This window comes from Pelobates fuscus, chromosome 11 (assembly GCF_036172605.1).
Source record: "Pelobates fuscus isolate aPelFus1 chromosome 11, aPelFus1.pri, whole genome shotgun sequence".
Classification (NCBI taxonomy): domain Eukaryota; kingdom Metazoa; phylum Chordata; class Amphibia; order Anura; family Pelobatidae; genus Pelobates; species Pelobates fuscus.
The window spans coordinates 104,575,607-104,602,352 of NC_086327.1; the positions used below are offsets into that span (position 1 = coordinate 104,575,607).

The window sequence follows — 26,746 nt, forward strand, 5'->3', positions numbered from 1 at the left end:
TAATAAATGAGAAAAACTACCTTTAGTGTATGACAGAATTCTTCTTTCATAAACATGCACCTTTGGTTGAACAGTGTTTGAAATCCAATATTGATTTAATCACAGCCAATAAAGCATTAGGCTACCCTACATATGGAATGAAACCTTCAGGTTTAACCCCTTAAAGGGACTCTCCATGCAGAGTCTTTTACTCACCTCGTTCCAGCGCCGGGAGCCTCGTGAAGCCGCGCCCCCTATTTCGTCAAAATGACGAAATAGGCGGGCGCGAGCAGGGAGCAATCAGACGCTTCCATTTGGAAGCGTCATTGCTCCCTTGTGCGGCTTTGCCGCACATACTTCAGAGGGTGGCATTCATGCCGCCCTCTGAAGTCCTGAGCAGCCGAGCTGACTGACAGCTCAGCTTGCGGTCTTTGCCCGCCCCCTCCTCTGCTGACAGGCTGGAGAGAGAAGGTCGCGCGCACAGTGCCTTCTCTCTCCTGCACACGTCAGACGTATTTTAATACGTCTGACGTATACAGGGCCTCTTTAGAGTGACGGCCACTGGAGGTATTCCAATCAATGTAAACACTGTATTTTCTCTGAAAATACAGTGTTTACATTAGATTGCCTGCAGGAAGCTATAGATCTCACCTGAACAAATACATTAAGCTGTAGTTGTTCGGGTGACTATAGTGGCCCTTTAAGGTCCAAACTTCTGGAATAAAAGGGAATCATGACATGTCACACGTCATGTGTCCTTAAGGGGTTAAGGTGATAAACCAGTGGTTTGTAACCTTTTGACAGGGAACCCAAAATAAATGCAGAGTTTTAGCTTGCTGACCCATTCAGTTTTAAAATTGAATCATTAACCGATTCCTCAGTATATCTAAGAAAGTCACATGCTAAAGTAACCAATTTTTTTGTGGATCCCATCAAAGATCCACTGAAATAGCATTTGTGGAAAAAAACCCATATGTTCTGGGCTACGGGATAAGAACCACTGTTAAAAACAAAACAGACTCACTGACTTGGTGTTAATTTAAAGCATTACAAGCTATAATAATACCCATTTATTAATACTTGATAAAAAAAAATAGCTTAGCTTACAGGCTACATACATTTAAACAACTATTAGTGCTACAGGTACAGCAAATGCTGATTATTCTGAGAAATAGATTTCCCATACTTTTTTGTAGAGGAATATTTTAATTCAAAACCATAAAAACACTCTAAAACACCACAACCAGCATTGGTCATTGTGGTCGGTATGGCATTAGGAGTCTGGGGAGAGATAGTTTGACAGAAAACAGGTGGGAGAGATAGGGGCACAGATGACTCAGCCCCAAACCACTAGTCATGGTGCTCAGGCTTTTCTAGCACGTTATTGCAACATTTATACTGTGCCAAACTGAAATGTTAAAAAGAAAACTATGAAACATTACACGAGGATAGTTTGGTATTAAAGTGGCTCTGGCACCGCAAACCTAACTTTCTCCAATAGTTTCCTCTTCCAGAATCTGTACTTTTCTTCATTTCTGATCTAATTCTCTTTAAAACATAAGACAAAGTAGGGACTATATTTTCATACACTTGGCAATCTTGGCTTAAAGAGGCACTTCTGGAAATAAAACTTCATCAAAATGAAACTGTTATGGAGCCAGGAGCCACCAGGCATACTCTTACCGCAAGAGGTTTAACCGTTCTCCAACACCCCAATAATGCCTAATTTTTTACAAGTAACATTTTTGTTTTAATTATACGTATTGGGGTTGGTGCATACTATAGTCATTGTTGCCACCCATGCGTAGTGGGACTTTTTCAAAGTGTATATTTCTCTTAATGCTATAATAAAGTTAGATGCGTATACATTATAAATCACATTTTCAATTATAGACAGTCCCTTTAGCCACAATACTAGGAAATGACCAGATAATTACCAATTTGTGACAAAAACTCCCCAAATAGATCAAGTTTTCCAGCTTAGATATTTTGGGCCATTTGAAATTCCTTGTTTGTAGAAAAAATATAAACCCAACCAGGAGTGCCATTTTTACTCAATGACATGCCCTTTTCATTAAATAATATTTTGCCTCTCATACAAAAACTACTTCAAGATAAAGCTGTGCTGTAGTCCCACATTAAAAGTGAAAGAAGGAATGTAATGGAATCATCAAATAAAAACATGCACATTTTCTACATTGTGATGCATGTGTGTGCTACTGCAAAATTCACTTGCATTACACAGATGCCTTCACTAGGGCACCACATAGGTTTATGTTGTACTACAGTGCACCCACAAAAAACGCTTTGAGTGTCTCTTAACTATAAATATATACATCTTACACATGATCTGAAAGCAACAGAATTACATATATTTTTATAAGGAGCTGATATCCAAGACATTAGGCTAAAATAAGTTTAATGTTCGGACAAGAATTAGGCCGGAATATATGCATTAACATCTTAAGAGACACAATTTGGTCCCTCAGGATCCTATGCAAGTATGGAATGTCCTGCTTAATTTGTATCAGAGCATTATACAGTTTTGCATTTATTAAAGAAAAAGTCTAATCACCAAAAAAAAATTAATCTTAAAGAAGATGATTTTGGGCGATAGATTCTGTCCTTCCAGTTGAAAACCATACCATTTAAAAAAAAAAAAAAAAAAAAAAAAAAAAAAACACATTTCTAGTTGCCGTCATTCAGACAGCCAGTAGATTATTTGGAATAAAATTATTAAATAATTTAATATACTTTACATCTGGTGGTGGCATGCAAAGTATGTTGAAGCTGAATACCTGCTATGCAAATCGTCATAGTGAAGCTTTGTATGGGTGGACCGTGGAGATTGCTGTGCAGGCACTGAATGTGTGCAATGCTTATAATTTGAGTTTTCCGTTTAATAACTGGGACATTCTATAGAAGATCTTTACAGAGTCCTTAAGGGGATTAAAGAAGCACTCTAAGCAATATAACCACTACAGCACACTAGCGACTGTGTCACTCCATTTTTAACAGGTCAGTTTAACACTTAGCTGGGACTTCCGGCTCAATTCCTCTTAACAAATATAGCTAAGAAGTGTTTGTATCCAAACCCAAATGAGCAATATTGAGTTTGTGTTAGGACAGAAATCACAAAGTATCAAGAAGAAGAAGTTCTGCTTTAGTGATCTATGTGAGGGAGCCAGACTGTGGGTGCCAAGTGTCAAACCAACTGAAAATGGGTTTACATTAGGGCAGGGTCCTTAGAGTGCCCCAATCAAATAACAAGGCTAGAATCACTGCAGAATATGATCTTCTGAAAAGCAATTACTAGAAAAGGATATACTTTTAATACAGTAAAAATACTGTCACTGGGATAACTATCAGGTTATTCTAAAACATATTCACCATTTGATACACAAAACTTAGCTGCCAAAATAAAAGGACATTCAAGACACACACGGCTAAGTACAAAGCTAAGAATGTTATTTTGCTTGGAAATCAAAAGGTTTAAAAACATGGTGCAGGTTGAGCTAAAGAACAGTCATACCCACAGCATGCCATCTGTAACAGCCTGTATAGATTTAATGGCTCATGTCACCAGTTAGAAGACAAAAATAGTTGCTCAAAAACCAGTTGGGATAAACAACCTTTATCCCTGACCCCTGAGACAAGATAATTGTAAAATAACATTAACATACACGTGTACAATTCTCATTGACGACAGACATGACAAACAAATTGTCACAAAAACACAACTACACTTGACATAAGGAATTGCTCAAAAAATAAATAAGCAGATCTTTCTTTTCAGCTTTAGTCACACACTGGCATGTGCCAGATATCCAAAGTGCATGGTGCAGATAAACCATATTAATTCAAATCCCAAATATACACGTTTTCTCTCATCTTAAAACAAATGCCTAGGTTTGGTCCGTATTGGTTACGTGTACACTGGTACCATTTAGGAATATTTCTTAGATTCAATATATTGGAAAAATGGGGATATCAAGGGATGCCATCCTTCCTCTGGCAGCACTGGGATGGTGGTACTCCCCAATCATAGATATAGGATAACCTCAGCTTCACTTCCTCTTTGCACAGTTTGCCTTCCTTTGCCAGTGTCTGATGCTTCTCCAACATATCTTCTATGCTCTGCTTATGGGTGACGATATATTTATTATTACAACCCCTGGACTTGTACTCCGTGTCAAACCGAGGGTCGTGCACCCGCTTGACGTCCAGGGGGGCCAGCCAAGCCCCCAGAGAAACATCCTCACTCTGCCAGTGGGCCAGGAAGTCTTTGGTGAGGCTCAGGAATCTGACCAGGTCCCAGGACAGGACGTAGCCCCCTCCCAGGGCATAGGGCAGGTAGTAATCACACAGCAGCCAGGTGCTCTCCTTCCACTTGCCGGCTGCCTTCACCCGGCCCCGGCCCGAGAAGAAGCCCCAGTACAGTCTCCTGGGCTCCTTGGCCTTCAGCTCCTCCAGCAGCACGTCCAGCCGGGCGAAGGTGTCGTCGTCGGCCTTCAGGACGAACTTGTAGTCGACGTGTCGGTCCAGCCAGACGTACATGTGCAGCAGCTTGGCGGTCAGGTTGTCGTACGAGTCCCGGAGCGCGGGCAGGAGGAGCAGGTCCCCGTGTCTGCGCTGCTCCATGTCCAGCGAGGCGGCCTCGTCCTCCCCCAGGCCGGCCGTGCCCAGCACGAAGCGGCACCACAGCTGCCCCCCGCCGCCGCCATGTTCTCCCCCCCGGGAGGCGGCGGACAGCCAGGTGCTGCGGATGATGCTCCGCCGCTCGGTGTATTTGGGCCCGCTGACGATCAGCACGGCCAGGAAGGCCGAGGCGGTTTTCTCGGGCGGCGGTGGGGGCTGCAGTTCGGCCGGGCCGGGGAGGGGGTGCCGCTGCATGTACCGGGGGGGCTGTTGTTGAGGGAGCCCCCGGGGATCCGCCGGTCTCAGGCTCTCTGAGGTACACTTGGCCAGGTAGAGCAGCACTACGGCGAATAGCGACAGGGCGGCCAGGCCCAGCGCCGTCTTATGGCGGCATACTAACCGCACTACGTTCATATCGGCGGGCGCCTCCTCACCGGAGTATCCCCCCTCCTCCTCCCTGTGTCCTGTCAGGCCGCCATTTTGCCTCCGGCTGGCCGTTATTTACTTTCCCGCGCTGCTGCGCGAGCCGTTTGACAGCTCTGTTGGGTCACGTGTCCGGCGCTGCCTGCAGCCCCCTGCTCACGGGCCACCTCACCTTGCCCACTCAGTCAGATTAGATGTGGGAGGGAGGGATCCAACAAGGCATCCAATGGGAGAGCAGCCTTTCTGTCACATTGACCGTCCGTGCCCACGTTCGCCTTCTGGTCACCAGAACTGTCCAACGGTCTGCACATGCGTGTTATAGGTAGACTCCTGTGCCGCGTTGCATGCAGGGATTTGTAGTTTTTCCCAAAGAGGGTTATTCACTAAAAGTAAGAATTCAAAGTGAATGTCAGATTTAGATCATAATTGCATAAGGTGCTATTTTTTTTTTATTTTTGCTATTGCCAAAACATACTTACTTTTGTAAACTGTATTATGTGAGTTTGGATCCTTGATTTTGGAGATCTGATTTCATATATATTATTATTATTATTATAATTATTATTACTGGTATTTATATAGCACCAACATATTCCATAGTGCTTTACAATACAATATTGCAGAACATGTCCTATTATAAATTGACGCTGGAGAGCTGCCTCAAACCTCCAAACGCTGCATGAGCCATAGGTAATTACGGAGTTATTTACTGTATTGGGAATTTGCTGTAAATTTTACAATTGTTTTGAAATTTTATTTTATATTTTTGCAGTGCCAAAGTGTACAACGTGCTTGAAGTGCCCCAATGGCAGTCCACAAGCTAATCAACATCTATATAACATTTGGACACATGAGAAAATGTGCACAATTTTAAAATTAATAACTTGCCAGGCTTTCATGTCCTAGCTGTAGGTAAGTATGCGTGTAGGTAAAGTGGTAGGCTAGCTAGACATGTAAAACAACAGGAAATTTCTAAAACGTATAACATGCTAAACTATATGACTGAGCGGATTAGCTGTAATGCTACCAGGCCCCAGATTCCTCCTAAAGCGTTGTGCACATAGGCCTGTTTCCCTGCTATATAGACATTGATGTCACTGAAGAGAATCAGGCCGCCATCCGATGCCTCGTTTGGGTTTCCGCTGGTTGACACTCCATATGTTCAGGATGGCATCTTGTATGCAGCGAGCCAAAACCTGCTCCCAGCCCCAAGCCGGTATCGAGGCCACGGACTCGGAGGTTCACTGAGTCCAAGTCCACCTCATGTGGGGAAAGCAGACAACCTTGGTGGGTAATCGCCACCAGTGGCGGGTGGTCTAACACTTGCATGGGAGATAGCTTTGGGGTTGGTCCCCTGATGGCCTCGGCCCAGGTGGGCGCTTCTTAGGTGCAACCGGAGCTTTAGGAATAGCTGTGCCTGAAGTGGCCTTGGGCTCCCCTTGTCCGCCACCTCCACATACCGCTTCATTTGTCAGGTTTCTAACTTGTCTTGCACCCAGGGTGTCCCCGTATCTTTGGAAGATTTCCTCCAGTTTCTGCAGGGACCACTCTATAGCACCATGGTGTGTCTGTACATGCTGCGTGGGAGGCTTCCAGGAACATGGCGCATCTGCCATTTTGTTCAGGGTCGATGTGATTGAGGAGCGGGCAGTGTGCAGCTGCAGGGTGTTGCCTGGGTGAGTACAGGCTGGTGTGGACCAGGGTGACCCCCACCGGTCACAAATTAGCAAAAAAATCTATGAAACCACATTATTACTACATATGTAGTCTCTTGGGAAACTTGATTCTTATACCAGACAAAGGCACTTAATAAAGTGACATTTACTATGAACATAAATAGTCACAGTGCATTCATGGAATATTTAATTATTATAGAAAATTTTTATTACTCGCTATACTATCGAAGATCGCAATCCACTACAAATTCAATTCAAGGTTTCATCAGAGATTATATACATTTTGCTCTCATCTCAGGTCCTGAGGAGGGGGAGAACGGGCAGGAATTCCAGGTATATGAGAGACAATCAGTGTATTCCCAACCTAGATAAAAATATGGAATGCAATATATTTACATATAGATGTTTCTGATCATTTTGTAACCATAATAATCATAATAATAATAATTTTAGGTCACCTTGCTGCATCCAGACAATCAATTGGTACCAAACATGGTATATATTTTAAATACACTGCCCTCACAATAAAATAGTATCTGAAGTTACAAACTTTAAGTGAATGACCCCTCATTGAAATTACAATATACATTGCATGTGTTGTGTTGTTTCTCAAGCCCCCTCTAATGTCATGTCTGATAAGGCCCAATGATAAAGAACCAGATATCTGTTGTAAATGTCTCCAAACCATGCAGTTTGCATATAATAAATAAACACACAGCAGGGTATTTTGCAAAGGTACACAACATTAAACACATGGCTTCCCAGACACAGTTCACCACATGAAACTATCATGACACTATGTGAGTAAAAAAAATATTTTTTTAACATCAGATGTAGCCTAAACATTGATCTCTAAGTTGTAGAACAAAAACACGAGGCTGTTAGAGCATCATGGTAGTTGTAGTTCAACAACAAGGAATTCATCTTATGGACATCCCTGCCATACAGTTTAAATGTTGTGGAAGAAACCTCCCTACGCCCAGGCATATTTAGGGGCATTAGTAATGAAGTATGAATAAATTGATATGTACATTGGTACTATTTGGCTTTGGGATGCTCTTCATGATGATACAATGTAGCATAGAATCTGATGGTGCTGCCCTTATGGACCTTAAGGGAACTGGGCATCCTATATATATAAATGGAAGATGGAAGGATGACACATTTGTGCAAGGAAGCTGGGCATTCCCATCTTGGTATGAGATGAAGCGTAAGGCTCACTCTTTCTGTTTCAGTTCATACTTGTCTTGTTGGGGGACAGGAGCCAAGTTTGTATATACCAGAGCTAATATGGGGTAAAACCAGAAATGGGTTCTGGTCAGGCCAGGAGTCAGAGAAGCAATTGTCCAAGTGAGGTACATGGGACAATCCAACAGAGTTGTCAGGCCTGAATTCAGAGTCCCGAGAAACAAAGGTCGAAGTGAGGTACACAAGGGACAATCTAATGGCAAGGTCGGGTCAGACCAGGAGTTAGAGTCCAGAGTCACAGTGGTCCAAGTGAGGTCCACAAAAGGCAATGATATAGCAGGGCCAGAGAATATGAAGAATATAACACAATAAACTGTAGCAGCACACTGGAAAAGTTTAGTTAGAGCACAGCACGACTGAGCAACCTTCTTAGTTCATGTTCATGGTTTTTAAATGTTGGTGTTTGACAGGTAAGGGGGCCAATTAGCCAGCTGGGCACTTCAAAACACACCCTGAGACTTCAGATTTTCTATGTTCAGTTCAAAGTTCAGTCTAACCCTCATAGCTTTACAGTGCATTGAGTACCCATGGGCGTCCACAGGGGGGGGGGGGGGGGGGTGGATTTTTCAGCTTGCCTCCTCCCCCAGGGTCAGCCCTTACCAGCTCACTGGAGGTGCCGAGGAAAAGAGCCTGCTGCTGATTGAGCCTGCAGGGAGATCAAAAGATCTCTCTGACCGATGAAGTATCAACCCCACCACCCTTATCCTCTAGAGAGCCAGACCTGGCAGTGTTAGAAGTCTCCCTGCCAGGTCTTGCTCTCTGTGTGCAGGGAGGAGAGCTCAGAGCTGAATACAAGGAGGAGATAGGGAGTGACATCCCCTCCTCCTTCTGCAGCATGCTATGTGCTCCCAGCACGTGTAGTAAGCTCTGCTAGGAGATGCTGCTTGCAGGAGGAAACCCTGTGGGCAGGATTACTGCAGAGGCATGCTGCTCAGGGGCTGGTGTAGAGAAGAGACTCAAGCAATAGGTAAGTTAAAACAAATAAAAGTGGGGGCTTGAGAAGGAAGAGATTAATAAATGATTAATGGAGGCAGAGGTACAGCTGGGGAGGGGGGGGGGGGTGTAGTGTGGTGAGAAAGTAAGTGGTGACAAAGACAGGTGTGTGGGGTAAATACTCACATTCTGTATATATATTTACCAAACAGATAGTTTCACATAGCCCAGTTCACTGTTTAGTGAACCAGGCTATGTTCAGTTTTATAAGGAAAAACTGAGATGGGTGAGAGAAAATCAATGCACCCATCATCGGAATTTTACCCCAGAGTGAATTAGCTCCGTTAGCAAATTACACAAATTTGCCAGTAATGGAGATTGAAATTGCACTTAATAATAAAAATAATATTAAAAACCTTTATTGATCCCTCTTGAGGGAAAGAAACGAACACCACAAAAATAAATAAATGGAAAAGGTGAAGTATATATACAGTGATAAATGTGTGAATCGTCTAGCCCCACCTAGGATATAGGTATAGGTGGTCCTAGGGGACTACCGTAGTAAAGTGGGTGCTGACCGATCCCTAGGATAAGGCTTCGTTAGAGACCATGAGCCAGATTGGCAGTGAATGCATATGGCCATTCACTGTTCTGAACAGCTGGTGCAAAGCTCTCACCCATCTCAGTTTTTCCTTATGCTACTGTTGACTCTGGGTTATGCCCTATTTACCCTTCAACCATTAACAACTCTAGTGGATTGATCAGTTGGTCTCTCCATTATTGTTGCACTTTCTATCGATTATTAGGTTTCAATACCTGGGTTGTTACCATACCAGACTGTTTCGACCAAGTACAGCCATTATGTCAGGCTTTTTGGCAAATAAACCTGACAGCTCCATATGGTGCAAAGATGCAGCAAATGTGTTTTCTAGTGAACAACTAAACACAACAGATATACCATCAGATATTAACCAAACATTCAACACGTTGAATAAACTGTACAGACAGCAAATAAGAGCTAGCTGGGAGATATCTTCTCTTGACAACTACCTCAAGAAAGATATGATTCCGAGAGGCCTGAGAGTAAACAACATCCCCTCTTCCCATTCTGATAACCCGGAATTGGTAAAAGAATGGGAAACGGCGGCCGGTACCTGTTCAAATACCTTCATGGAAATTATATGCAAGTATGAAAAAATCAAACTTGCAGAAATTGACAAGAAATTAGGAGAGGAAATTGATAAAACGAGTGGTTTTCAAACGGACCCGGCATTTAATCAACTAGAGATCAAACTCAAACAAAATTTGGACAAATTCCAACAATCAATAAAATATAGGAAACATTTCAAATTTATTCGAGATCTCAAAGACTATAAAACAGGTCACATCTATGGCAACTTCTCCCGTAGAACCAGAACTAACTCAGACAACATACTGACCTCTGACTATGACTCTTCTGATACAGATAGTGAAAACAAACAGCAGAGCCAACAAGCTACCCCCTCGACCTCTAATCAAGCTAATACTAGAGGAATCCTAAAAAAAGGGGTTAATTTTTTAGACCTGGATTACTTGGACCCCCCCGACAAGTATATCAGACCCGCAACAGGGGCAGAGGGGGAGGGGGACGGTTCACAAGGAGAAGACGGTACTAAACAACCAGACCCAAATAATCAATCTCTCAGACCACATTTTGAATCACCATGAAATCAGTGTATTGAAAAAAGGCCTATCCTTTGTACCAGTACCAGCTTATAACAAATTCATATGGATTAAAGACCTACACTTGTTCGTCAGAAAATTGGCACTCTGCAAATACCATCAACTGCAGGCCGATAAGAAAGCCAGAGCACTTGGCCTATCGGACAGAGACTATGAGGGCCTTGTGACCCTAGTATCACTGTTAGAAGAAAATGACATCACTACTCCGGTAAATCAGACAAACCTGAAACCAAAGAGCAGGTTTACTCCTCACATTGGTAGCTTTAGGAACATTGAGCTTTTTTTGGAAGCTGTTAAATTCGAAATTGAAGACATCAAGAGCACAGACCTTGATCTCTATCCAAATATGAACTTGACCAAGCAAGAACGGAAGGCCCTGAAGTCCCTGAAAGATGATAGGGAAATTGTCACGAAACCCGCAGACAAGGGTGGAAACATCGTCATCATGCAATCATCTAATTATGTAAAAATGGCACTGAAAATACTTGATGATAATGAAACCTATTGTGTGCTCCAAAGGGATCCGACTAATATCTTCTTAGAAGAATACAAACGGATTTTAGACATGGGTCGCAGTGGAGGGTTGCTATCTAGGGATGAATATGAATTCATCCTGAACAGATACCCTAGGATAGCAACCTTCTACTGCTTACCTAAGATCCATAAAAATCAAAAGGACCCTCCAGGACGCCCAATTGTGTCAGGTGTAAACAACCTCACGCAAAACGGGAGCATCTACCTAGATAAAATCCTACGCCCATTTGTTGAATCTCTACCTTCTTTTATTCAGGATACAAAACAGACTTTGGCACTTCTGTCCAACCTCAACCTTCCTGAACCAGTAAACCTATGTAGCCTGGATGTGGAAGCCCTTTATTCTTCTATACCCCATGAGGGGGGTATACGACACGTCCAGCACTACTTGGAAAAGAGAGGAACTAGCTACACAGCTCATTCTGAGTTTGTCTTAGACCTACTGAGATTCATTCTAACACACAACTACTTCCTCTTCAACGATAAGTTCTACCACCAGGTGCAGGGAACCGCTATGGGGACGGCTTGTGCCCCATCATACGCCAACCTGCACCTGGGGTGGTGGGAGGAAGTAGTTGTAAGATCATCCAAATTCTCATCCTTTACTCCCATGATACACCTATGGGCTAGGTACATAGACGATATCATAATAGTATGGAAAGGAACATCTATGGAATTTGATCTTTTTGTAGCTCTCCTCAATGAGAATGATCTCAACCTGAGGTTCACTTCGGAGTTCGGTGGAAAGACCCTGAACTTCCTAGACTTGACTGTCTCTATTGACAATCAACAATCCTTGCAGACGACCTTGTTCAAAAAACCCACAGCATCTAATAGTTTACTATATTGGGATAGCTTCCATCCAAAGTCCCTGAAGCAAGGCATCCCAATCGGCCAATACTTAAGGGCTCGTAGGAACTGCAGCTCTGTGCAGGAATTCAAAATTCAAGCCGACATCCTGCGACAACATTTCAAGGACAAGGGCTACCCCAACAGGTGCCTTAAGAGAGCATACAGGAGAGCCCTTGAATCAGAAAGAGAGACTTTATTGGCAAAAAACGTACCTATTTCCTCCACCAACCCTCCACCACGCATGATTGCTACTTATGACGCTGGATGGGACAGAGTAAAATCAGGGATCCAAAAATACTGGCCTCTACTCATGAGAGACACACATCTCAAGAAAATTTTAGGTCCAAACATTGATATGACAGCAAGAAGAGGTAAAAACTTGAGAGACCTTCTAGTACCAAGTCATTATCAAGCACAACGACCTCAAACTCGAACCTGGCTGAGCACACCTATTACCGGGACATTCCAATGTGGGCGATGTGTTGCATGCAAACACATTAAACGTGACTCCAAAAAAATCTCTGACAGTGAAAACCAACAATCTTTTAACGTCACCTCATTTTTTAACTGCAACACTGCAGGTCTAGTATATCTCCTTACCTGCGAATGTGATTCCAAGTATGTAGGCAAAACTTTCCGCCCCTTCAAAGAAAGAATTAAAGAACATGTCCGATCGCCTAAACTGAGCGTTGAAACTCCCATTAGCCGCCACCTTAAAGAACACCACTCAGGAAAATCGCACGGCTTACGCTTTTGTGGAATAGAACTTGTAAAACGGGACAAGCGAAGGGGTGACTATGATAAGCTTTTAAGACAACGGGAAAGTTTTTGGATATATAGGCTGAAGACTCTGCAACCAAGAGGACTCAATGAAGGGTTCTCTTTTGCACCATTCATCTAATGCAATTTTCCTATATTTCAACAATATCATCCTCTGCACTTATCTGCAGCTTTGGAGTAATATGTAAATAGCGAATATACTCTAATTTCCACAGGTCTGCCCTGACCTGATATACCACACACAGCAAGGGTGTGTAATTCCATCTTTAAACTATCACAAACATATTAACTAACACGTTTTTGGTTAATGACCTATTTGAAATCTAATGCAATTTTCCTATATCCCAATAATAGTATCTCCTGCACCTATCCTCAGCAGTGGAGCAGTATGTAATTAATAAATATTCTCTAATCTTCACAGGTCTGATCTGACCCGATATACCACACACATCAATTGTGTGTAACCCCATCTACGAATCCTAAATTACCATAAATATACTACCAATAAGTTTCTGGTCAATAATTTACTTGCTACTATGCATACTATACTAATGACATTCCTTGGTCGCACAATTTGGTGCACTTCATGTTTTTATGATATACATTCACTCTATACCTTTACATTTACTGACGTATAAGGGGTTAATTCCCCAAAGCAGGCTGTCAGTTACGTCTAAGGCTCCGCCCAGAATTCTGACAGCCCTGACACATCCACTGACGTCATTTTCCCTGAGGGGCCGGCCCTATGAGGGTTTAAAAAGAAGCGCCAACCTCACAGTCGGCTCAGCTCTTGATAAAGGCGCATGCTGCGCCGAAACGCGCGTTGAGCGTTTCCGACAAACTTTGTCCTACTTAGGATACTTATTTAGCCTCCAAGCGTTATCTTCATTATGTCCTACTTAGGAATATTTTTTAACCTATGAGCAATTCTCTTTGGTCCTACTTAGGATAGCTAGTCAGCTTTCGTGTTCTACCTAGAAAGGTTTGAGCATCTAGCGTTGCGTCCTACTCAAGAAAACTACTTAACGTAAGAGTAGTTTTCTCTTGTCCTACTTAGGATAGATAGCCAGCTGTATATTCTATCCAAGAAAGCCCTGAGCATTTAGCTTTCTAGCGTTACAGACATTACCGTCTTATCCAGGATAGTTAATCAATTCATGAGCGCTATCTACAATGTGTCCTATTTAGGATAGCAAATTTATTATTTTTTAAGAGCAATTTCTAACAAGTCTGCCTTATTTTGGCTAACTACTTAAGTTTCTAGGCGCTGTCCGACCTAGGAAAGATACCTTATCCACGAAGCACGTCCCGTTTTGAACGGTGCCGTTGCTACTTAGCCTCAATCCAGGTTTCATCTAAGGGCTATTCTACTCTATACTTAGATACCTCGCTGTCTCACGGCTTATTCGCCGTATTTACACCTTTGTCGTATTAACTTTCAGTTCCCCTGGTAATCATTTGGTATGGGGATATCCGGGACATGAACCCTGGACACCCAACCTACTAAGGGTGTTCGTGTATATTCAGTAGGAGCTGGGAGGATTTTCAATACCACTGGGGCTCCAGAGAATGAGGATACTTAGAGGTGCCCAGGCTTATAATCTCGTTTTACTTGCAACTTATCTTGCCGGTCACTCTCTGCTTTTCTCCTTTAATTCTCTGGTAGCCCATGTTGCTCTGGGAAGTTCACTCGGAACTTTATGAATTGAGGAGGCATGGTTACTTACCAACTTTTTCATTAAGTTTGGCGTACACTGCCCCCATACATTCCGGTGCACCCTCTGCAATTAACTAACTAAGGTATTAGCCTACTTGGCTCGTATGACAGTTCAGGTCGCTGTTGGAAGGTTATTTGGGAATATCAGGAAACGGGGAATCAGGGTCACTTAACCATGTTACTATTAAGTTGGGCTTAGGGCCCCCCCCCCCTCTTATATCCCTGTACACCCTCTATAACTGAACCTTACTAGCCTAGTTTGTATTTTTCCTGGGTCTGTACCATTATACTATTAAGTTGGGCTTAGGCCCCCCCCCCCCCCCTCTTATATCCCTGTACACCCTCTATAACTGAACCTTACTAGCCTAGTTTGTATTTTTCCTGGGTCTGTACCATTATACTTTTTGTTATAATTTTGCTCTTATTTAATTTTTGTATCAGGCTCCGTTTAGCCACATCCTGTATAATTAGACCGGCGGAATCTTTATCCGCTCACGAGCTGCTACAGAACAGCTTTGCACCAGCTGTTCAGAACAGTGAATGGCCATATGCATTCACTGCCAATCTGGCTCACGGTCTCTAACGAAGCCTTATCCTAGGGATCGGTCAGCACCCACTTTACTACGGTAGTCCCCTAGGACCACCTATACCTATATCCTAGGTGGGGCTAGACGATTCACACATTTATCACTGTATATATACTTCACCTTTTCCATTTATTTATTTTTGTGGTGTTCGTTTCTTTCCCTCAAGAGGGATCGATAAAGGTTTTTAATATTATTTTTATTATTAAGTGCAATTTCAATCTCCATTACTGGCAAATTTGTGTAATTTGCTAACGGAGCTAATTCACTCTGGGGTAAAATTCCGATGATGGGTGCATTGATTTTCTCTCACCCATCTCAGTTTTTCCTTATGCTACTGTTGACTCTGGGTTATGCCCTATTTACCCTTCAACCATTAACAACTCTAGTGGATTGATCAGTTGGTCTCTCCATTATTGTTGCACTTTCTATGTTCAGTTTTAGGCAGAACCACAGTCCATGGCTCTCACCTGGTCCTAAGCCCACACTATTGCCACTAAGCACCCACTACAGCCCCTAGCCCATCACTATTGCCACTAAGCACCCACTACAGCCCCTAACCCATCACTATTGCCACTAAGCACCCACTACAGCCCCCTATCACTATTGCCACTAAGTACCCACTACAGCCCCTAATCCCTTTTTATTGCCTATGATCCCCCACTACAAGTCCTGACCCCTGCACTACAGGTCCTGACCCCCTTACTACCCCTCACCTTTCACCACAGGTCCTGACCCCCCCTTTTTCCCCTCACCTTTCACCACAGGTCCTGACCCCCCCTTTTTCCCCTCACTCTTCCTATTGATCCCACCTGCCCCCCATTTCAGCCTTTGATCCCACACTATAGGTCCCAGATCCACCGCACTACTGACCCTGACCCCCCCACTACGGTGAGCTTGTCTGTAAGTGAGCTTGTGTGTGTCTGTGAGTTTTTCTGTAGTGAGTATGTGTGTGTGTCAGTGAGTTTGTCTGTAGTGAACATGTGTGTCAGTGAGCGTTTCTGTAGTGAGCATGTATGTGTGTGTCAGTGAACGTTTCTGTAGTGAGCATGTATGTGTGTGTCAGTGAGCTTGTCTATAATAAGCATGTGTATGTGTGTCAGTGAGCTTGTCTGTAGGGAGCATGTGTGTGTCAGAGAGCTTTTCTGTAGTGAGCATGTGTGTGTCAGTGAGCTTGTCTGTAGTGAGCGTTTGTGTGTGTGTGACAGTATGCTTGTCTGTAGTAAGTTTGTGTTTGTATACCAATGAGTTTGTCTGTAGTAACCGTGTGGGTGTCAGAGTTTGTACTAAGTGTGTGTGTGTGTGTGTACCAGCAACCTTGTCTGTGTGTGTCAGTGAGATTGTGTTTTTATGTCAATGAGCTTATATGTATTAATGAGATTGTCGGTCTGTGAAGCATTGTATCAATGAGTCTGTGTGCTTGTGTCAGGGAGATTATCTTTCTGCATGTGAGTATGCTTACTGTATAGGTAATTACATTTTTTTACACTGACAGAACCAATGTTTTGAATTAGAAAAAGAAACATACCAATAATCTCTCTCTCTCTATATATATATATATATCTATATCTATATATATACACACACACATATTTTTCCAAGACTGCTTTGTAAGCCCAGTGTCATTACATGTCATTACAATTATGCCCCCCCCTGGAAAAATTCCTGCGGACGCCCATGCCTGCACCCTTAGTTTTCAGCGTGACCTATAACTGCAGCAATTTATAGAAAATTGTACAACTATAAGCCAGTGCCCCTGGCTCACATACAACAGGGAGTTGTTTTTATTTCACCTTTTAAAAAAAATAAAAAAAAATTTGAGTCGATAATGTGCCTGCAACATCAAGACACCACACACAGAAGGGTAAAGAATGTATTTGTCCTCCTTGCTTCCCTTTGCCAATCTATGCACACAGACAGTCTACAAAATTGGGAGACAGTCTGTGTATAAAGTGATAGCAACCGTGAAATAGCCATTAGTTTATAGAGCAGTTTCCCACACTTGTGTTATATATGGAATTGTGCGCGAGGAATAAACTGCTTATCACGTAAACCTCTGCTGGATCTTATGTGACAAGTTCATATCCAATAGATCAAAATGAGAGGCTCTTGATTAGTGAAGACACTTTATCTTAAGGTGGGAGTCTGCCTGAAACTGTATCCCTCAAAGTCAGATTTTTCAATTTAAAAAATTCTTGCTTTATCTCCAAAATACTTTAAGAATTATGAGCAATTGTTGACAATAGTTTCTTTTCATTACACATGTGGAGAGCTGATATCACCTTTCTTGGTCTATTCCCTCTTTTTATATAAAAACATATTTTATGGTTTAACACCTTACCGGGGTTTTAGGCATACATTTCAATTAAATCATTAGCTTTTCTTTTATCTAATCAGGATTTAAAACGATGAAAGAAAACATGAAAAAAAAAATCTGCTAACGGATTGTGTGTTTTCAATAAGTTAAAATTTTCTATATTAGAGTGCAATTTTTTTTTTTTATCCAAATCTCTCAACTCTTCACCCCAATCATTCCAAGAAGATTTACAAAGTCTTGTGTTCCTCCCAACCCCAAAAATAAACCAACAACTGATTAGATGCTTAGGTGGAAAAGTGTGCCTTTGATCGCAAATCACAAGTTGGCTTCAGTTTCTAAACTAATTTCCTTAGAGGAACCAGCTGCGTATCTCTTTTGCCAGCACTTTTTTTGACTCACACGTTTTTTTCTTTTTAATCTTTTATTTTTATCCCTCAGCGGAAATTGAGAACAAATCAATTTCTTCTTTTGCTTTGATTTTGCAAGAAATTGCCAAGGGGCACAATGAATTATGCAAGACTTTATTTAACCATTTTTGTCCATTAGAGGATGACAATATTTGCTAGATATCATTTGAAAATTATGCATTATAATATAAATTATGCTTTGTTGCCCATTTATCATATGTACTAAAATGTTTTACAAAGTTATGCTTTGTTTTTACAGAACTCAGAAGCTAAATGAGTGAATTTGTGATGGAAGGCAATGATCGGACCATTCCAAAGTCTTGCATGCGCTAAATTGTGAGGATTGAGATTTGTGAAGGTGGGGATAATACAGCTGTTACTTAAAGGGGCACTCTAACAATTTCTACCAATTATAGGGTTCATGGTGTTATAAGTTATACTTATTATCAGTTGCGATTTTGGCCAACATGTCTCCAGCTCTCTTAGCGTCTCATTGTCTTCCATTTTAGATGGAATCACACACAAGTTTCTGCATTATCAGTTCAGCTGAAGACGGGACAGGCTATGGGTGTTTGGTGGTACCCAGCTTTTTGCCAAACTGCTCCAAAACAGCTTTGTTAAATATTGGCGGAATTGTCCAAAGACTTATAGCATCATAACCACTGTAATGAACTGTTACTTCACACCTGATAAACTGTAATACATGCATCAGTATTTTTTTTTACAGAAATGTATGTTACCTGATATATTTTAAAAACAAACCATCTTTATTTAAATTTATGTTGCACATAAAATATTGGTGTCATAGTTTCTGTACAAGATCTGTGAACTGTAAAATGTCATCTGGAAGTTTGATGCAGAGCATTTGTAGCCCTCCTGATGGTGTAAGAGTGGCCAACATTACTTGCATAAGACAAATTGCCTGAAATGTGGGTTAAGAATTGATTGAATATTCAAAAAAGAAAGTTTAAAGAAAAAATACAGGTTATAGTTAAAAATCAAACCCCCTTAGGGTGGGGTCTGACTGCTGAGTGGAAGCAAGAGAGGAGCTGCACAGGGCATTATATAGCACATTTATAACCATATGACTTGCATAGGTGTGGCAAAATCATTAGCATACTCAGGATGAAAATCCTTAATGAAACACCATAGCAATTTCCTCTGAAAGAAGTTGTTATGGTGTTAGAACGCCCCGAGTGCACTCTTACCTTAAGTGGTTAAACCATTCTCAAACTGTTTAACCCCAAAAATTGCCTCTAGCGCCGATCTCCGGTTCCCCAAGGTGGGGAAGCGCGGAGTGCCCCTGTATTGGGGTGTCACTGATTGGCTAGAGTGGTCAGCTGATGCTCCTAGCCAGTGGTTCTCAACCCAGTCCTCAAGTACCAACTAACAGTCCAGGATTTATGGATGACATAGTTGTGTCTAAGGTGTTTTTAGAAAAGAAAAGAAAAGAAAAAAACTTTAGACACAACAGGGCAATCCTTATATCCTGGACTGGTAGGGGGTACATAAGGACTGGGTTGGAAACCCATGCTATAAGCTCCCAGCTTTTTTCGAACCTCATTGGAGGTCAAAACTTTTCTGTCCCGGTTCTGTTTTTCCAATAAACCGCTACAAGATTTACTTTGAGTGCCTGGACCATACTTCTTTTCTACTTTATGTATAGGGGTTGCCAGATCCAGGTCTGGTTTGCACCAAGGATTATCACTTTAGGAATGCGCGGACTCCCTCCTTCTTGAGAAAAGTTGGCTTCTAATATTAGACATATATCAAATAAACATGGCTGCTGACATCTTCATCCTCATTATCTAACTCAGTGAATGCTTCAGAACAAGATATGTTGTTTTCTTTGGCCCAGTACACTATGCGTCGCTGCTCAATTACATACAGGAAAATGCTGACAAAAAACAACTACATACTAGATTAATAACTGATTTATATATATTTTTTAGCAGCCTTAATGGATCTGAATAAAAGGAAAACAACATAGAAGTGCTTCATGTGTGAAGAGCTTGTCTTCTTTTTAAATATTACAAAAAGTGCAGATTTCAATAGAAAATTGTCACTTTTCTAAATAGACCTTGCTACACCCCTTGGCTCAGACCTGTTCCTGTTACATCCATGTAGTTTAGTTCAGCGAAACTCAAGAGGCACCAATTGCCCAGAACACCTTCCTTGCAAAATCGTCTCATTGAGTTGCATTGGGAAGTCTGTGATTGGACAGCCACAGAAAGTCTGGCCTGGGTTAGAAGGGGAGGGATTGTAAAGGTTTCAGACTAGAGATCAGTAGTTTTACACGCTGTTTTTAGATTTACCCAGAATGAAAAAATGCATAATTAAACGCATTTATGTTTTCATTAAGGGGGCATATCTGTTAAGCCTTGATTTTTATTGTTTTTATTTATTTCTTATTGGGCCATGGGGTGTCTCTTAATGAGAGTTAAAAATATGCTATCTCAGGAAACTGATGATGAGTAACAGTAATTTATCAGTTGTTCAAAAATCACTAATGTTTATGAAACCACCAGAGGCTTTAAATCACTTATGACACTGAAATCTTTTTGTGATAGAGCAAGTGATCTCAGTCATCTATACAAGGCTTATAGTATTCCCATTGTTCTTTTGCCATGCATGAAGGGAAACTGAGCCTGGCTAGTGGCTGCCCAACTCATCCCATCACATTTGTCCTTCTTAACTTTTAAGTTTTACCCCCTCTGTAATGAATGGAATACAGTGTATGTCATGGTCAATTATACATTGGTGACCAATGATGTACACTGTATGTCAAAGAGCTATTTCTGGGTACCATTAATGTGACATTACAATGATGGCTGTCTGTAGGTCCCTGGTAAGTTATCCTGTCCTCAACAAACAAAGTGTAGGAAAAATTATCTGTGTGAGAGAAAAGGTGGGTAAGAATACCTTTTCCATGCAATGCAACGGTGGTCGGGAAGCCTCTACAGAGTGATGTCTGAATCCCACAGTGACAACTGTCGGGATTGGACAAAGTTGACTGCGGAGCTAAACCTTTTGTCAACTTCAGATTTATTGCAAGACAAAGTAGACCACCTACAGGTTAGCCCCCCCCCCCAACCCCCCTCTCCCCCATTTTAAGAATGTTAAAAGATTATTCCTTTTGTTAGATTAGATCAAAAATTTTATTCGTAAGATCTATTCTAAAATATGCAATATTAACAATAATTTTCAGTGAGGGCTAACCCATAGCCAGCTAACCCCCCTCAACAAAAATGTGTAAAAAAAAAAAAAAGTTATTGATTATGGTAGCTCTGCGTTAGATCAGGTTTTAGATCTGGTCTAATTACTGAGATATTGCATATATAATTAGGGTGGACTGGCCCCCTCTCAAATTAAATTTGGTCAAAATGTTACTGATTTTGGTAGATATTCGTTAGATGAGGTTTGATCAACTGTTTTTTTTTCAATAGATCTATCAAGTAAGAGGCGGTATTCACTACTTAACTTGCGAGCGTGACTAATGGTAAGCCCCCCCTCAACTGAAATGTGACATTTTATTTGCTTGATTTTGGTAGATATTCGTTAGATCACATATGATAAACTGTTTTTTTTTTTTAATTAGATCTATCACTCGATAGTGGCGGTATTCACAATCTTATTTTGATTTTGCACCTATATACCAGTTCATTTTCATATCAAGCCACAGGTGACGTCATAAACAGGAGATACCACGGACACATATTCTCCTGATTTAGGAATTCACTTGCAGTTTTGCAAAACACAATGTATAGATCATTTTCAATAATGTTTTATTCTCTACATGCACAGTAAAACAACATTTAGGTGATACAGTCTAGCATATGCCCAGCCTGACGTTATTAGTGATATTTGAATATGCATGTATAACCCTGAGTAATGCTGTGTATGATATCTTCTATAATTGGATAATAATTTTCCCTCCAATTGTAACAGTTGTCGAAGAAGCACATAGTGGTAGAAGTAAGCCCCTGCGTGACCACTAACTAAATATTACGGTGGGTATTGGTTTAAGGTGTATGTAATATTTATATGCAAGTAATAAATTAACTTCTTTCAGTGTATAATTTCCATGGGTGTATTTGTTTATGACAGGGGTCTTCAGATGTTGTAGAACTACAACTCCCATGATGCTTTGCATACCTTTAGAATGACAAAGCATCAAGGAAGCTGTAGTTTTAAAATATCTTGGGATCTACCTCTTGGGCACCTCTGGTTTATGAGCATGGACATGTGCATGTATGCTTGACAATATAACATTATGTGCATAGAACTGTGTATTGTGTTCATAAAGGTTTACTTATTTACACAAGTGCATAACAGCAAAATGCGTTTAGTAGTTGTGACAAAGTGCTCTTCGCCACTTGTTCTTGGAGAGGACTAATGGCTAGCCTTTTACCCTTTGACTATGGCCCATGGCTAAAACTTTGTTCAAAGACTGTAAAAAGGCTTGTTCGTGCCTTTTTCCCTATGTGGTTCGGTAAATGGAGTTTACCGAACAAACCTCCGAACAGCCGACCACCCTGCATGTGGAGTGTGCTGCTCGTTGACCACCCAGGAGCTGCGGTTAACCGCAGCTTATTTGATGAATGCCTGGGTGGCCGGCGTTCGTATGAACGAACACGTGGCGGCGCCCATTTTGTTTAGCCGAATGCGCTCAGTGGTGTTTGGTCATCGAACTCCTGTTTTTGGCTACCAGTTTCACGAACACCGCTGAGACTTCTACCTTCCTGGCGTTCGGCTATATTCATACGAAAGGAGCGCTAATTCCAGGGAATAAACTGTCGAACGTGCTGAATACAATGAAGCTATGCATGAACTGATCCGTTCGTGCAAATTGTACTATATTTGAAGGTGAAGATAGACCCACTGCCCAGCCTAAATCTATGGAACTCTTTTGGACAGGAAAGCCATGCTTGCGGTCGGTCAAATATGACTGTCAGCTATCTTCAGAACCACTGGACCAATTCGTATGATTTTTGAATATGTTTGCTCACTGATTTTGCTGGTTCAGAAAATATAACCTTTATGGAAATTGCATGTATAGTTTTGAAGTTATGAATATTGTGTAAAACTGTATATTTTCTGCCTGTAATAATTAAGTTAACCCATTGTGTTCAGTAATTATATCACAGGCAGAAGGGAGGGTTTGTGTGCCTTAGCTGGGAGTGTCTGTCTGTGTTATTATTATTATTATTGCCATTTATATAGCGCCAACAGATTCCGTAGCGCTTTACAATATCATGAGAGGGGATTTAGCTATAAATAGGACAATTACAAATAAACTTACAGGAACAATAGGTTGAAGAGGACCCTGCACAATTGAGCTTACATTCTATAGGAGGTGGGGTGTAAAACACATTAGGACAGGAATTTGCAATCAAATAAGGTGGGCTGCCCTTTAGGAGAGGGCAAGAGACAGGTATGTGAGGTAGGGGTTAGTCTTGGAGGCCATAAGCTTTCCTAAAGAGATGGGTTTTAAGGCACTTCTTAAAAGATGCAAGACTAGGGGAGAGTCTGATGGCGGTAGGCAGGCTATTCCATAGGAAGGGAGCCGCCCCCGAGAAGAAGTCCTGCAAGCGTGAGTTGGCCGTACGAGTGCGGACAACGGACAGGAGGTGGTCACGGGCAGAGCGGAGAGACCGAGAAGGGACATACCTATGGATCTGTGAGGAGATATAAGAGGGGCTAGCAGGGCCGGACTGGCCCACCGGGATTCCGGGAAATTTCCCGGTGGGCCGTCGGCACCTGGGGCCGGGCAGACACCTGGGTCTGCTGGCGGCCGCTGGGGGAGGTCTGCTGGCGGCCGCTGGGGGAGGTCTGCTGGCGGCCGCTGGGGGAGGTCTGCTGGCGGCCGCTGGGGGAGGTCTGCTGGCGGCCGCATGTGAAGCTGTGCTGTGCTGGCTCTGCTCCCCAGCGTGCAGCTGAATGAGACCGAGGCCAGAATATGACGTCATATTCCGGCCGCGGTCTCATTCAGCAGCGCGCGAAGGCGGGAGAGCAGAGCCAGCACAGCACAGCTTCACATGCGGCCGCCAGCAGACCTCCCCCAGCAGCCGCCAGCACAGTCAGCAGTCTGCACTGCACGCCCCCCTGGCAGCCAGGTAGGAGTAATGTGTGTTATGTAAGTAATGTGTGTTAATGTGTCTGTCTGTCTGTTTGTCTGTGTCATGGTGTCTGTCTGTATGGTGTGTGTCTGTCTGTCATGGTGTGTGTATGTGTGTCTGTGTCATGGTGTCTGTCTGTCATGGTGTGTGTGTGTGTCTGTCATGGTGTGTGTGTGTGTGTGTGTCTGTCTGTCTGTATGGTGTGTGTGTCTGTCTGTCTGTATGGTGTGTGTGTGTCTGTCTGTATGGTGTGTGTGTGTGTGTCTGTCCTGTATGGTGTGTGTGTCTGTCTGTCCGTCATGGTGTGTGTGTGTGTCTGTGTCTGTCTGTCCGTCATGGTGTGTGTGTGTGTGTGTCTGTCTGTCCGTCATGGTGTGTGTGTGTGTCTGTCTGTCCGTCATGGTGTGTGTGTGTGTCTGTCTGTCCGTCATGGTGTGTGTGTGTGTGTGTGTCTGTCTGTCATGGTGTGTGTGTGTCTGTCTGTCCGTCATGGTGTGTGTGTGTCTGTCTGTCTGTCCGTCATGGTGTTTGTGTCTGTCTGTCCGTCATGGTGTGTGTGTGTCTGTCCGTCATGGTGTGTGTATGGTGTGTGTGTGTCTGCCTGTGTCATGGTGTGTGTGTCTGTCTGTCATGGGATGTGTGTCTGCCCGTCATGGGGTGTGTGTCATGGTATATGTGTGTGTGTCATGGTGTGTGTGTCTGTCTGTATGTTGTGTGCGTGTTTGTCTGTGTCATGGTGTGTGTGTGTGTGTCTGCCTGTCTGTCATGGGATGTGTGTCTGCCCGTCATGGGGTGTGTGTCATGGGATGTGTGTGTGTGTCATGGTGTGTGTGTGTCTGTCTGTGTCATGGTGTGTGTGTGTGTGTCTGTCTGTGTCATGGTGTGTGTGTGTGTGTCTGTCCGTCATAGTGTGTGTATGGTGTGTGTGTGTCTGTCTGTATGTTGTGTGTGTGTGTGTCTGTCTGTGTCATGGTGTGTGTGTGTCTGCCTGAGTCATGGTGTGTGTGTGTGTCTGTCTGTCATGGGATGTGTGTCTGCCCGTCATGGGGTGTGTGTCATGGTATATGTGTGTGTGTCATGGTGTGTGTGTCTGTCTGTGTCATGGTGTGTGTGTCATGGTGTGTGTGTCATGGTATATGTGTGTTTTAAAAATAGTGTTTTTGCTCACCTTTTTTTCTCCCACGTAGCGTGCGGGTCTCCCCTCGACTGGCCCTGCCTCTATGACTAAGATCATCAAGCTTGATGATCTCAGCCAATCCAATGCTTTGCCATAGGATTGGCTGCAAAACACTACACCAATCAGCATCTCTTCATAGGGATGAATTGAATCAATGTATCTCTATGGGGAACGTTCAGCACCTCCAGAGTGTGGAGGCCCTGAATGTAGGTGCACTGACACAGGAAGCACCTCTAGTGACCGTCTGAGTGACTGTCACTAGCGGTGTCACTTTGAAGCAATGTAAACACTGCCTTTTCTCTGAAAAGTCAGTGTTTACGTTGAAAACCTGTAGAGACATGTTATAGATACCAGTACCACTAGATTAAACTGTGTGTGTGCGTCTATATCAATCATCTGTCATCTGGGGTGGTAAGACATAGCCTTACATAATACATACGACAATATATGGCGCAATGACTTATGGGGCTGGCATAACATTTTTTTCCAGGGCTGCTTTGTATCCCCAGTCCGGCCCTGGGGGCTAGAGTTGTTCAGTGCTTTATAGGTGTGAGTTAGTACCTTGAATTGACTCCTATAGCATACAGGAAGCCAATGTAAGGACTGGCAGAGGGGTGAGGTGTGAGAGAAACGACTAGAGAGGAAAATCAATCTAGTAGCAGCGTTCATTACGGACTGTAGGGGTGCAGTACGGCTATTGGGAAGACCAATCAGGAGAGGGTTACAATAATCCATGCGGGAAATTACTAGAGCATGGACAAGCTCCTTGGTAGTATCTGGTGCAAGAAAGGGGCGGATGTGGGCTATGTTTTTAAGATGGAATCTACAAGATTTGGCAACATGCTGGATGTGAGGCTCAAAGGTGAGACCAGAGTCAAGTATGACGCCAAGACAGCGCGCTTGCAAGGATGGACTGATGTTGGTACCACAAACTTGAAGGGAGAGCGAAAGAGGAGGATCAGTATTAGGAGGAGGAAAGACAAGGATCTCAGTTTTTGAGAGATTGAGTTTCAGAAAGCGGGAGGACATCCAGTCAGAGATGGAAGAAAGGCAAGCAGTGACACGTTGCAGGACGGCAGGGGAGAGGTCCGGGGAGGACAGATATAGCTGCGTGTCATCAGCGTACAGGTGGTAGTGGAATCCAAAAGAGGTAATAAGTTTGCCAAGAGAGGCAGTATAAAGAGAAAATAGAAGGGGACCAAGGACGGAGCCTTGGGGGACTCCAACCGAGACAGGGCGGGGGGAGGAGGTATCATTAGAAAAGGAGACACTGAATGAGCGTTGGGAGAGATAAGAGGTAAACCACGAGAGGACAGAGTCACAGAGACCAAGTGATTGAAGAGTTTGAAGAAGGAGAGCATGATCAACAGTGTCAAAGGCCGCTGAGAGGTCAAGAAGAATTAGTATGGAGTAGTGGCCTTTGGATTTAGCTGTGATTAGGTCGTTAGTAACTTTGATAAGGGCAGTCTCTGTAGAGTGCAGAGGGCGGAAGCCAGATTGAAGGGGGTCAAGGAGAGAGTTGGAATTGAGGAAATGAGACAAGTCTTTCCAGAAGCTTTGAGGAAAAAGGGAGCAGGGATATGGGACGGTAGTTAGAGAGGGTGGATGGGTCGAGGGATGTTTTTTTTAGTATAGGTACT

At 42.9% G+C, this 26,746-nt stretch overlaps 2 protein-coding genes across 2 annotated transcripts in view; both read right to left on the minus strand.

The window, feature by feature from the left end:
* Positions 1-26,746, minus strand: part of SDF4 (stromal cell derived factor 4) — a 125,980-nt gene that overhangs the window by 58,749 nt on the left and 40,485 nt on the right. The gene's annotated exons all lie outside the window — the stretch shown is intronic.
* B3GALT6 (beta-1,3-galactosyltransferase 6) lies at positions 1,693-5,251 on the minus strand. Its single transcript, XM_063436198.1, has one exon. The coding sequence runs from the start codon at positions 5,029-5,031 to the stop codon at positions 3,970-3,972; it is 1,062 nt and encodes a 353-aa protein (XP_063292268.1). The 5' UTR covers positions 5,032-5,251; the 3' UTR covers positions 1,693-3,969.